This window comes from Garra rufa, unplaced genomic scaffold (assembly GCF_049309525.1).
Source record: "Garra rufa unplaced genomic scaffold, GarRuf1.0 hap1_unplaced_004, whole genome shotgun sequence".
In the NCBI taxonomy this organism is placed as follows: Eukaryota; Metazoa; Chordata; class Actinopteri; order Cypriniformes; family Cyprinidae; genus Garra; species Garra rufa.
This window is the reverse complement of record NW_027394279.1, coordinates 2,507,755-2,521,551: the sequence shown is the minus strand read 5'-3', so window position 1 is coordinate 2,521,551 and position 13,797 is coordinate 2,507,755. Positions and strand designations below refer to the sequence as shown.

General features: G+C 42.3%; 1 protein-coding gene across 2 annotated transcripts in view; it reads left to right on the top strand.

Annotated features, from left to right (window-relative positions):
• The window catches only part of arel1 (apoptosis resistant E3 ubiquitin protein ligase 1), a 108,052-nt gene extending 95,071 nt beyond the window's left edge, over positions 1–12,981 (top strand). For both annotated transcript variants that reach the window (XM_073832600.1, XM_073832599.1), the window contains 2 exons: positions 11,110–11,285; positions 11,635–12,981. In XM_073832600.1, the coding sequence (XP_073688701.1) occupies positions 11,110–11,285; positions 11,635–11,737 (279 nt within the window). In that variant the 3' untranslated portion in view covers positions 11,738–12,981. The remainder of the gene's footprint in view (positions 1–11,109; positions 11,286–11,634) is intronic.
• Positions 12,982–13,797: the final 816 nt, after the last annotated feature.

Sequence of the window (13,797 nt, the reverse complement as noted above, 5' to 3'; positions counted from 1 at the left end):
TAAAAAAATTAATGCGTTATTTTTGTGTAATTAATTAATCTAAATTAACGCGTTAAAGTCTCGGCCCTAGTAATTATGTTCACTGCAAAATTCAGCAAAAAACATAATATTGTGTTTAAAATAGAAACACAATATCTACTTCTTATTTACTGAACTGTAAAATCACATTTAAAATTGTGATATTCGGTACAAAATCAGCACTTGTAAAACTGCTCTCCCTGCTCGTGTGATATCGCTTATCATATGATATACAGTATCTCACAAAAGTGAGTACACCCCTCACATTTCAGAAACCATTTTAGTATATCTTCTCAAGGGACAATAATATAGAAATGAAACTTGGATATATTTTAGAGTAGTCAATGTGCAGCTTGTATAGCAGTATAGATTTCACTGACCTCTGAAAATAACTCAACATACAGCCATTATTGTCAAAATAGCTGGCAACAAAAGTGAGTACACCATAAGTGATTACAGCAGTATGTTGTTTAACAAAATGCAAAGCCACATGTGCTGTTCATCATGTTTATATTTTTGTCTGCTTGACAGGACCATACAAGGTTGTGTATCTTGTATAAGAGCAGTTACAATTAGGTACTTTAAGTACAGTTCTCTCTGTAAGTACAGTACTCAACTCTCTGAGGATTTGAGAATTAGAATTGTTGACAAGATGGCCACAAAGATGGCCAAGGCTATTAGAGGTTCAGTAACACCCTGAAACTGAGTTACACTACAGTGGCCAGGGTCATACAGAGGTTTTCCAAGATGGGTTCCATTCGGAACTGGCCTTGCAAGGGTCGATCAACGAAGATGTGTTCTGTGCTTCAGGGGCAGAACCTGGTTTAAAAAAAACAGATGCATGAGTGCTGCCAGCTTGTCAATGCTCAGACTATATGCCACACACTGCTACAAGTCTGTTTGCACAAGCGTCATCCTAAAAGGAAGCCTCATCTGAAGCTGGCTCACAAGAAAGCCCGCAAACAATTTGTTGAAGACAACCTGTCCAAAAGCATGAATTACTGGAACCATGTCCTGTGGACTGATGAGATTATAAAATAAACTTAGCTTAGATGCTAAATTGGCTTAGATGGTGTCCAACATATGTGGCGATGCTCTGGTGAGGAGTACCAAGAGAATTGTGTCTTGCCTACAGTCAAGCATGGTGGTGGTAGCAGCTGTGGGGCATCCTCAAGTGTAAGGTGGAGAAGCACCATGTGTCTAACGTCCAGCAATTCCATGAGGAGTGGAAGAGGATCCCAGCAACAACCTGTGCAGCTCTGGTCAATTCCATGCTCAGGATGAAATAGGCAGTGCCAGATAACAATGGTGCTAACACAATATGCAAACTTTCGCAAATGAAACTTAAAGTGAGATACAAATTCTTAACACATAATCATCTTCATTAAAAGTAGTGAGAATAACGTATATATTTCCAGTGCTGATGCTGCGCTCTCTCCTATTGTGATCTTATTGTATTTAGCTGATGAATAGAATGCAGGCCTTATGTATTGCTTTCGTTGACATGAACTCCGTTAATTTTAGATAAAGCACGACACATATGGTCAAGTGTGAATAGAAATGTTGTAACAAATCAGATAGATATTGATCTGCTTTATGCTACTGTTTTGACGAACGTCTTTTATGCAGTTAAGCTAGTCAAAGACCTTATTTTTTGATACAAAGAAAAAAGCTTGCTTTGAAACGTGTTACAAATCTAAATTAAAATTAAAACCTTGTTATTTTGGTAAATGTGGTTTAATAAATTGTGAGTTTTTTTTTAAGTTACTAAAACACAGGGAGTCAGTGTCTTGTTTCACTATTGGAATCTAAATGAATGATTCAGTGATAAATACTTTTTAAATGCCACCTTCTGACAGAAGAGGGTAAGCGTTACAATACATACAAGTGTCAAGATGCTTTCGTTTTGATCGCTACTGTGGACAATAAGTGTTTATACACAAACTATAAACTTCCCAGTACTTGTTATTTAAATGTTTATAAAAAAATATTGTTATGTGGTTAAAAAGACTGTTTGTGTTGCTCTTTCTGGATCAGCAACAGCATGAATGCAGATTTGAATGTCTTTAACACCTGTTTCACATCGTAAGCGTCAGTGGAATGTGAGCAGTGCGATGTGAAAATTGTAGTAGACACTGCTGAATCGTTGTCATTCAGGAATAAGATCGCATGGGTGTTTGAAATAGATATTGCGATCTTTTAATGATTTATCGTGCAACACTGCAAATGTTTTGTGAGGATATCGTCACGTTTTCAGGAGACCGTGAGATCTCGTCACATCCCTGCAAGACAGATAATAAAAAGAACAATATACATGTCACCAACGCGGTCTCTGTGGCTCCCTCTGACCGCCGCCAGCGGGAACCATCCCCGGAATATTAAACTTAATTTCCCATCACCCCGTACCTGAGACTCGCTCTTCCGTTTATCGGATCACCGGTTCACTTCCTCTTGGCGGCCATTTATAGACTCGCTTCGCGGGGAGTTCCTCGCGAAGTTTTGCTAGTCTCACTACAATCCTAAGCGTTTATCCATTGCATTGATTATTTGTTGCCGACTGGACTGTTCATTCTCCCTGTGATTATTGCTTGTTTCCCTCGACCCCCCGCCTGGATTTGACTACGCTATTTGGATTATCTGCATTGCTCTGTTTACTGGTGATAGACTTTGCTTGTTTGACTACGCTAATAAAGTTGTTTGCACATGGATCCACTGCCTCCGACTCAGTCCATGGAGGGCTTACAGAAAACTTCGCCATCTTCGGATCCAGCGACAACTTCTGCTCTCGATGGCGCTACAGCCGAAGCAGCTACGAGGCAACAGCTCACCACTGAGCTATCAGCTCAAGCCACGGCTCTCCGTAACCAGCAGCAACAACTGGATCGCCTAACGGAGGTCACCGGCCAACTGGTAAGAGCTCTCCAAGGGCTTCAAATGACGGCGCCGCCCGCCACACCTCCTCCTGTTCCGCCACCGTCTGTAATACCACCTGTTTCGGCCAGCCCTCGGCTGGCGTTTCCTGAGAAGTTTGATGGCAACCCATCTAAATGCAAGGGCTTCCTTCTACAATGCTCGTTGTTTACCAGTCAACAACCGCATCTGTATCCTACTGATGAAGGCAAGATCGCATTTGTTTGCTCCCTACTCTCAGGAAGGGCCTTGGATTGGGCCACGGCGGTATGGCGGCTGAATCGGCCTACCTTTCCCTCTTTTACCAACTTTCTGCAGAGGTTTAAGGAAGTGTTTCAGCCCAGTCAGGAGAGTGGTGATGCAGGAGAGCAGATCATGGTGCTCCGTCAGGGAAGGAGAACCGCGGCGGATTATGCGCTGACTTTCCGTACCCTCGCAGCTCAGAGTGGATGGGACGAGGGACCGCTTAAACTCCACTACCGCCGAGGTCTTCAGCCGGATCTTCAGGTGGAGCTAGCCTGTCGGGACGAGAATATCACTCTGGAGCAATACATTGATCTCTCTATCCGGGTGGACAACATCATGAGAGCACGTAAGCCAGCCCGTTCATTCACCTCCACACCTCTTACGACGCACCCCACTGAGGCCGCCCCCGAACCCATGCAACTTGGGGCCACCAAACTGACTTTGGAGGAAAGGGAGAGACGATTCAGGGGAAATCTGTGTCTGTACTGTGGACTGTCAGGACACATTCGGGCTAACTGTCCCACACGTCCACCACGCCAATTCACCTCGGTGAGTAATTCTGCCACCTCTACCAGTTGCTGCTACATTCCCATTAGACTGAGTTATTTGAACTATGTCATTGAAACATCTGCTCTGATTGACTCTGGTGCGGCTGGTAACTTCATAGACTCTGAATTTGTTACCGCTAATCATCTGCCCACTCTCTCTTGTGCTTCCCATGTATCAGTGGCCGCCGTCGACGGGCGACCACTAGGATCCGGAAAGATTCTACATACCACCAAGGACATCACCCTATCCATTGAACCAGGACACCAGGAGACCATCCGCTTCTTCCTCATTGCATCACCTCAATCACCCGTCATTCTCGGATACCCCTGGCTGAACCAACACGGACCTACCATCGCCTGGGCCGAACGTACCATCACAAACTGGTCACCTCACTGCCAGCGTCACTGTCTCCAAGCCACAACCCAACCAGCTACCAAACAGGATGACCAACCACGACCCTCATCCATTCCATCCGAGTATCAAGACCTGCTGAAGGCCTTTCAGTCGCATACAGGCTACTCAGTTACCTCCCCATCGCCCAGGAGACTGTGCAGTCGACCTCGTTCCTGGAGCTTCTCCCCCACGGGGTCGAGTTTTCCCCTTGTCACAAGCGGAGTCCCAGGCCATGAACCTCTACATCCAGGAGGAGTTGGCCAAAGGCTTCATTGTTCCATCCACGTCACCGGCTTCAGCAGGCTTCTTCTTCGTTAAGAAGAAAGATGGGGGCCTTCGTCCCTGCATCGATTATCGTGGACTCAATGAGGTGACCATTAAATTCCGCTACCCACTCCCACTTGTCCCGTCCGCTCTAGAACAATTACGCTCTGCCAAAGTTTTCACCAAACTGGACTTACGTTCGGCCTACAACCTCATCAGAATCAGAGCGGGTGATGAGTGGAAGACGGCCTTCTCCACGACATCGGGGCACTATGAATACAGGGTTATGCCCTTCGGCCTGGCCAACAGTCCCTCGTGTTTCCAGGCATTCATTAACGAGGTCTTCAGGGACATGTTAAACCGGTGGGTCATCGTCTACATTGACGACATACTCATTTATTCAGATTCCCTCACTAAACATGTTCAACACGTTCGGGCAGTACTGCAGCGGCTCATTTCCCATCAGCTGTACGCCAAGGAGGAGAAGTGCGAATTCCACGTAAGCAAGATCTCCTTTCTTGGGTACATCATCAGCTCGGAAGGAGTCGCCATGGATGAGAGGAAAGTGAGCGCAGTACTCGAGTGGCCACGCCCCAATACTCTGAAGGAACTCCAACGTTTCCTCGGATTCGCAAACTTCTACCGCCGATTTATTCGGCTCTTCAGTACCGTGGTAGGTCCCCTCACTGCCATGGTAAAGAAAGGAACCACTCGTCTCTCCTGGTCCAATTCTGCTCTACAGGCCTTTGAGGATCTCCGTCAGAGATTCACCACGGCTCCTATTCTTCACCACCCAGATCCTGACAGGCCTTTTGTAGTAGAGGTGGATGCCTCAAGCTCTGGGGTCGGAGCAGTGCTATCCCAACGGCAGGGAGAACCACCAAAAATGTTCCCCTGCGCCTACTACTCACACAAACTCACGCCCCCTGAGAGGAACTACGATGTGGGGAACCGCGAACTGTTAGCCATCAAACTAGCCTTGGAGGAATGGCGTCACTGGCTGGAAGGCGCTAAACATCCCTTCACAGTGCTCACGGACCACAAGAACCTAGAATACTTACGTTCCGCCAAGGTTCTAAATCATCGCCAGGCTAGGTGGGCGTTATTCTTCACCCGCTTTCAATTCCAAGTTTCATATCGCCCAGGCACCCAGAACACAAAGGCAGACGCTCTATCACGCATCCACGAACAAGTTCAGCATCATACCACCACTGAACCCATCCTACCCACCATGGTTATGGTGGCACCTGTATCGTGGGACATCATGACAGAAATCTCGGAAGCCCAGTCCCAGGACCCTGCACCTCCGGACTGCCCAGCCAACCTCACTTACGTTCCTCTCACCCTTCGATCTCGTATTCTCACCCAGGTCCACTCCACTCCCAGCTCAGGTCACCCAGGCATCGAAGGAACTCTACACCTACTCAACAACAAGTTTTGGTGGCCGACCATACGTCAAGACACCATCTGATTCATCCAGAACTGTACCACTTGCAACACCACCAAGGTACCACGCCGCTTACCAGCAGGCTTGCTTCAACCTCTACCCATTCCCCAACGTCCGTGGTCCCACATAGCCATGGATTTCATAACAGACCTACCCCCCTCCAAGGGTTACACAACCATTCTGACTATCATCGATCGCTTCTCCAAAGGATGTCGCTTCATTCCCCTTCTGAAACTCCCTTCGGCCATGGAAACTGCTGAACTCCTCTGCAACTGGGTATTCAGGATCTACGGCCTTCCGGAGGACATAGTCACCGATCGTGGTCCCCAATTAACCTCACGTCTCTGGGCCAGCTTCTGTCGACTCCTCAATATCAACGTGAGTCTCACCTCAGGCTATCACCCAGAATCCAACGGACAGGCCGAACGTTTGAATCAGGAATTGATTCGCTTCCTACGCTCATACTGTCACAACCATCAGGAGAACTGGAGCAACTATTTATTCTGGGCCGAATATGCCCAAAACTCCCTCCGCAAACCCACCACCAACCTCACCCCCTTCCAATGCACTCTAGGACACCAACCTCCCTTGTTTCCCTGGACCGGGGAACCCTCTGATCTACCTGCAATCAATTCCTGGTTTCAACAGAGCGAGGAAACATGGAATCAGGCTCACGTACATCTTCAGGGGCCCGTTCGTCGTACACAGATCCAGGCCAATAGGAGACGTCGTCCCAACCCGCCGTACGAACCAGGCCAGTGGGTCTGGCTTTCCACCCGGGACATACGACTCCGTCTACCAAGCAAGAAACTCAGTCCCAGGTACGTGGGTCCATTCAAGATCATTAGACAAATCACACCAGTTTCATTTCGTCTAGACTTACCTGTTCAATATCGCATCTCACCCACCTTTCATGTCTCTCTGTTGAAGCCCGCTGGCGCTCCGGAAGGAGTGGAGAACCTAGACGAGACCGCGAACCAGGGACCCCCTCCCATCATCGAGGGCGAGGAGGTGTATCGTGTTAACACCATCCTGGACTCCCGACGCCGGAGGGGTCAACTCCAATACCTGGTCGACTGGGAAGGCTATGGTCCCGAGGAGAGATCCTGGGTCTCCGCCGGAGACATCCTGGACCCATCCCTTACCACCGACTTCCACAACAGCCACCCAGATCGACCAGCACCTCGTAGAAGAGGTAGACCCCGGCGTCGGCCGCCTCCTCGCTCCAGGAGTAGCTCGCAGGGAGGGGGCTCTGTCACCAACGCGGTCTCTGTGGCTCCCTCTGACCGCCGCCAGCGGGAACCATCCCCGGAATATTAAACTTCATTTCCCATCACCCCGTACCTGAGACTCGCTCTTCCGTTTCCGGATCACCGGTTCACTTCCTCTTGGCGGCCATTTATAGACTCGCTTCGCGGGGAGTTCCTCGCGAAGTTTTGCTAGTCTCACTACAATCCTAAGCGTTTATCCATTGCATTGATTCTTTGTTGCCGACTGGACTGTTTATTCTCCCTGTGATTATTGCTTGTTTCCCTCGACCCCCCGCCTGGATTTGACTACGCTATTTGGATTATCTGCATTGCTCTGTTTACTGGTGATAGACCTTGCTTGTTTGACTACGCTAATAAAGTTGTTTGCACATGGATCCACTGCCTCCGACTCAGTCCATGGAGGGCTTACAATACAAGTATACAAGACAGACCATGTGCAAAATAGAAAAGACACAATATACAAAATAAAATAACAATTTACTATGTACAGGTATTTTAGGTGCAAATTTGAAATGTAAATGGGTATGTGTGTTAAATTAATAACTGAAATAACGTCTAGGTGATGAGGTATTCACTGATGATCTGTCTCTGGGGGTTATCTACTTGACATAGTCTCTGCTGGCAGTCAGGGCTGTAGAGGTTGTCTCTGGGTGCTGAATCACCATCTAGGCTGGGTACGGACTGGATCCGGGTGACTGCAGTGACCATCTGATCTGGATACATGATCTGGTGGCTATGGTGACCTCGGAATAAGAAAGAAAGAGACTAATATTAGCGTAGATGCCATTCTTCTTCTGATGCAACGAGTACATCAGGTGTTATGGGAAGTGTTCCCAGTTCCGGATGACGTAATTAATGCAACAATCCTTTAACGGATTTGAATTATAGAAATGTGTTAAGTGTAGGCCAGGTTAAAGAGATGGGTTGTAGTTGATATCTTTCAGGCCTTTCCACACTGATGAAGAGTCACTGGAATAGCATTGGTTCCTTGGTAACCTTTCAGAATAATTCCTCTTGGCCACTTTGATCTCCTTTTCCAGTGTGTATTTTGCCTGTTTATACAAGACTTTGTCCTCATTCCTGTAAGCATCTTCTTTGACCTGACGAAGCTGTCTGAGTTTTGCAGTGAACCATGCTTTGTCATTGTTGTAAGTTATCTTCACAAAAACTGTTATGCAGTCTCTGTGAACTCGTGCAGATTGGTGGCAGCAGCTTCAAAAACACTCCTATCAGTCCATTCGAAACAGGCTTGTAAAATCGCTCTGTTTCGTTGGTTCATCTCATTACACTCTTTGCTACAGGTTTAGCAGATTTAAGTTTTTGCCTGTAGGTTTGTATAAGATGAACCAGGCAATAGTTCTCTTAATGCAGCTACAAAATTAAAGTGTAATTGTGAGGGGAAAATACATGATGCAACATTGGCTGACTGTTGAAGAACAATAATGAACTGTTTTCCGCTGTACAGAACCTGTAGCAATATTCAAATAGGTCACATGCAAATCTTGAGTGTCCTTTTATGATCACTACAAACCATTTGCAGGGACACAAATGTTAAAATATGACTACCCTGATGTTACACTGTGCATTTGTCATTAATTACTTACCCTCACGTTGTTCCAAACCTGTAGGAGCTTTGTTTGTCTTCGGAGCACAGATATTTTTGATTAAATACAAGAGCTTTCTGACCTTGCATAGACAGCAATGTAATTACCACGTTTAAAGTGAACCCCGGGTATTAAGACTTGTATAGCTTAATATAACGCAAATCATCTCTTACTGAAATATGTAGTAGAAAACCCATAAAAGATTAATGTTATTTTTAAAAAAATCGCATTGTTATATACATATTTTGGACTATGAGGGGCAACATTTTTTTTGATTATGTACAACGGTTGCACTCAGTGAGCTACTGGCACTGAGCTAAAATATTTTTATTGCAACATAAATCGGAATCGGTGTTAATTTTGACAGCAATTTTTGATTTAGTCATGGTCTTTTGACAAATGCAGTTTAGTTTTAGTCATATTTTAGTCATCTGAATGTGTTTTAGTTTTAGTCTAGATTTAGTTGACTAAAAATCATAAGATTTTAGTCGACTAAATCTAAAGTGTCATATGTAGGTCAGATTTAGTTGGCTAAAATCTAATGGGGGTTCAGATACATTGTAATGCATTTATTAAGCATTTCTCTAAGTTACCAAACTCATTGTATAGGTTTGATATTAAGGTAGACAGATTTAACTGCTGTGACACATAACATGCCTTTATATTAAAATTAAATTAAGCCAGTTCTCATTAAAAAAAAAAAAAAACAAGAACATAGTTTTCTTTGCAATGAAATGCCAATGGATATATATGCTAATTATGCATTTTTATAACAACTTTTTAAAAACATTTTTCATTCTTTCATGCAGACATATTTATATAAACAAATTTAGATTAATCTTTATTAGGGCAACTAATTTGACTCATTAAAGAACAGTGAGTGATTTTCTCTTTTTTGTTACTTGATTAACATCAATGCCACAGACAATAGCAACTAAATTTGGCTTCTGCCCCTTTTAAAACCAAATGCACGGATACAATGTACATGCCTGATATTCTCCCAACTGTTTACGTTCACCTAAGACAAGTGTGTTAACTTAAATACTCATCAAAACAGACAATTCGACATCATGTTGTTTGTATTTTTCCGTTCCCTCCCTCCCTCCCTCCCTCCCTCCCTCCCTAACATTTTAGTCTAGTTTTTTTTTTTCGTTGATGAAAATGTCAATAGATTTTCATCATAGTTTTTGTTATTCAAAATGAGTTTTCATTTTGTTTTCGTGAGAGATAAAAAAATGTATATATAAAATTAACACTGCTCGGAATACTCAACTTGGAAAGAAAAATACTGATACGATGACCACAGCTACTGAACAAGCTTGTACGAAATGATGGATGTAAGCATAGGCTTAAACCAAATGCTGTACCGTTGATTTTCCCCACAAAGAGTCTAAACGCACCTGGATATAGAGTGAAATTCGCGCTGAGAAATTCAGCTGTTGCGACCGTCATGACAAGCATTAGCATTTTTACATTGTTTGTAAGCACCTTTAGTAGCTGTGATGCACAGGCAACTTCCCTTTCTTTTCTTTTCTCCTCTTTTTATTGCTAGGAAAGCAGTAAAGACTTACATCACTTCTCTTGTTGCCATTTGACTGAAAATTACAACCAAAATCCGCACACAGTGTCATTGTATCTGTATTTTATTTTCCAAGTTGTGTATTCCAAGTCGTGTTGCAGTAAATATAGCAGCAGATAATCACAGTTTGTTTCGTTTAGTTCGGCGTGGAAATGTCCCCACAACAACAGACTGGCGTGTAACAAGTCAGTCATTGAAATAGCCAGCATTGAAAGTTAAATAAGAAGAGGGAGAACAAGCAGTAAGTCAGTAATTTGTTCGCAAATGTTGCAAAAGTGTATAACAAAATGGCGTCTGCATAAGCACCTCTTAGCAGTAAATCAGTCTGTGCTTTGTTTTCCCGGCAGACCGAAAGTAAACGCGACACTTGCGTCTCCCGGAATTCCGGTCAAATTCAACTAATCAGATGACGACTTGGAAATTCCTGAAGCGTTTCCAGTTAAGTGTACCATAAGCATCAGACATTTAGCCAACGTTCCGTGGGTGTGACATCTGAGGCTGAGACTAGTATTCTCATAGCTTCATAAAATTAAGGTTGAACCATTGATGTCACATGGATTATTTTATCGATGTTCGTAGTACCTTTCTTCAGCCTTGAATATGGCAGTTGCGTTGCTGTCTATGCTGGGTCAGAAAGCTCTTGAATTTAATCAAAAATATCTACATTTTTGTTCTGAAGATGATTGAAGGTGTTAAGGGTTTGGAACAATATGAGGGTGAGTAATTAATGAAAAGTTTTAATTAAAATGTATTTTATAATTATGCTGAGTCACAGCAGGGAATAAAAGGGTGTTAAAATGAGCTGATCCTAATTCTTCTGTTCTTTAGGTGATGAAATGGTTCTGGGCGGTGGTGTCATCCTTCACACAGGAAGAATTGGCACGTTTGTTGCAGTTCACCACTGGCTCCTCGCAGCTCCCACCTGGCGGCTTCAACACACTTTGTCCCTCCTTCCAGATCATAGCAGCTCCCACACACAGTACGCTGCCCACCGCACACACCTGGTGAGCGCATCAAACATCCACAGAAGGACCAAAATTCAGTTCCCAAAATTAAATGTGATATAATTATAATTTTCTTTAAAAATGTAAATTTTTTTGTTTTTTTGTTTTTTTTTGGTTTTGTTAGTAGTATTCATATTATTATTTTGAACTTGTTACCATTTAATTAAAGAAAAAACATTATTTACTTAATGACTATCTTGATTGTTTTACATAATAAAATGTTTAAATATAATAACAAGTTTCTAGCAACATAAATATAGTTTTGACACAAGTATCTATAGAAAAAAGTGATCTTTTCATATTAGGCTTGCATGTTTAACCCCTCCCCCTCCTACATTGTTTTGTTCAGTTTTAACCAGCTGTGCCTCCCAACATATGACTCTTATGAGGAGCTCCACAAACTGCTGAAGCTGGCCATCAGTGAGGGGAGTGAAGGCTTTGGGATGCTTTGAACATCAGTACAGCTCAGGCAGAAACAGAGTTATCTCCAAACCTCCTTTTTTCATGAACTTGTCACCCCAGTGTGCTTTACAGTGTACTGTAAGAGAAGGACTTTGATCACAAGATGCCTCTGGGAGGATTCAGGATTTATGTACATATGTATTTAAAGACTGATCTACAATATGAAAATGAGAAGAAAAGCATTTTTTTCTCTTCCAGATAGTTGCCTCTGTCTATATGCGAGTACAGACATAATTAAATGGCCTACATAAGTGTCAGGATGCTTGTTTTGCATTTGACACAAAGAATGTGTTTTTGTTTTTTTGTGTTTTAATAAGACAGTTGAATAAGGGATGTTGGGAATGACTGCATACCCTCTACACTTGGGCCTTAACTGATCAGGGAAGGTTGTGTATGTAACTGTAATTTTATTGTATGGTTTATTTATAAAGTGTGTACATTTTCCCTGTAATTGTTAATTTGATATTTATGAAAAAGGGACATAAGACACCGTTATAATGTTCTCAGAGATGTTCATAGTGTTTCAGTTTCAACTGTTTTGGGAACATGCATTCCAGAAACAGTTAAATGTGTTTCAGGTTTCAGATAGCTGACTTGCAGATTCTTGAGCCCCTTCCTTTTTTTTTTTTTTACATTAATTAATACTGAGCATATGTACTGTAGAAAACTATTTATGATCAAATTTAGGTTAGGATGTCCATTTAAAAAAAAAAAAAAAGTAGCTAGTTCTAGAATATTATTACAAAGACTTCTACCACAAAACTGCTGTTAATCTGAAATCTGAAAACATCTATGCATCATACCCAACAAGTCCCCAAACAAAAACAAAACACTGTTTTTTTGCTCATTTGTACATAAATGATGCTATGTTTAAATTACTTTGTTCACTTAATGCCGCTACAAAATTAAAGTGTAATTGTGAGGGAAAATACATAATGCACAATGGCTGACTGTTTAAGAACAACAGTGAACTGTTTTCCACTGTATAGCACCTGTAGCAATATTCTAATAGTTCACATGCAAATCTTGAGTGTCCTTTTATGATCACTACAAACCATTTGCAGGGACACAAAATGTTAAAACATGACTACCCTGATGTTACGCATTTTGCCCCAATATATATAAACATTTCCTTTTTCCTTGAAGATATCCTGTTGGGTTTCATAATTTCTGTGCAGATGGCTACAGTTGATATTTTATTTATGCAACTCAATAAAATGCATAAATCTGTTAATTTATTAATTGCAAAGTCATAAAAAATGTGGGGTGGTACTCTAAAACATAATGTTTTGGATTAGCTTACCTACAATGTAAAATTGCTAATTTTGTCCAGCATTAAAAAAGGCAGTAAAAAATATATCAGTAGCCAGGAATAAGGCTCTGGTTGTCCGAAGGAGGAAAAAGAACTGAAGTACAATAAAAAGATATATACCATAAACAATCATTGCATGTTTACCTTATATAGCTCTATATTCAGCCTTGGGTTATTTTATAAGGGTTATAAGGGGTATTGGGGATTATAGTCATCCTTGTTGACTTGGGCCCCCTGGAATTCTTCTGCTTGGTCAGTTTTAGCCAAGTTCTGTGTACATTATAATTATCTGACATCCTCCAACATCCTCCAAAACATTTTTTTTTTTTTTTTTTTTTTTTTTTTGCAGTGCATTGTAGGGAGTATCGATGCTCACGTTTCCTTAATGGAAATTACATCACATTTCTGAACCATGAAACAAAATGCATGAGCCAACTCAATAAATATGACACATAATAGAAAATTTTAAAAGACAAACTTTTTTTATGTCAGCAAAAACACTTGACAGGTAGTGAAAACATCCAGTTAACATTTAGAATATTTGACCGATATATTCTAACAGAACAATGTGTTTATTATTGCACAACCAGTAATTGTGGAGATATTTGTCACCAAGTATGTGCACAGAAGAAGAAAGAAGCAGTATGGCATTTTTTTTTCTTAGTGTCCATTTCCATTGTGATTCAATGATTCATCATTCTGTTAAGGATGACTTGTGTGTTGACTGAAAACGTACTC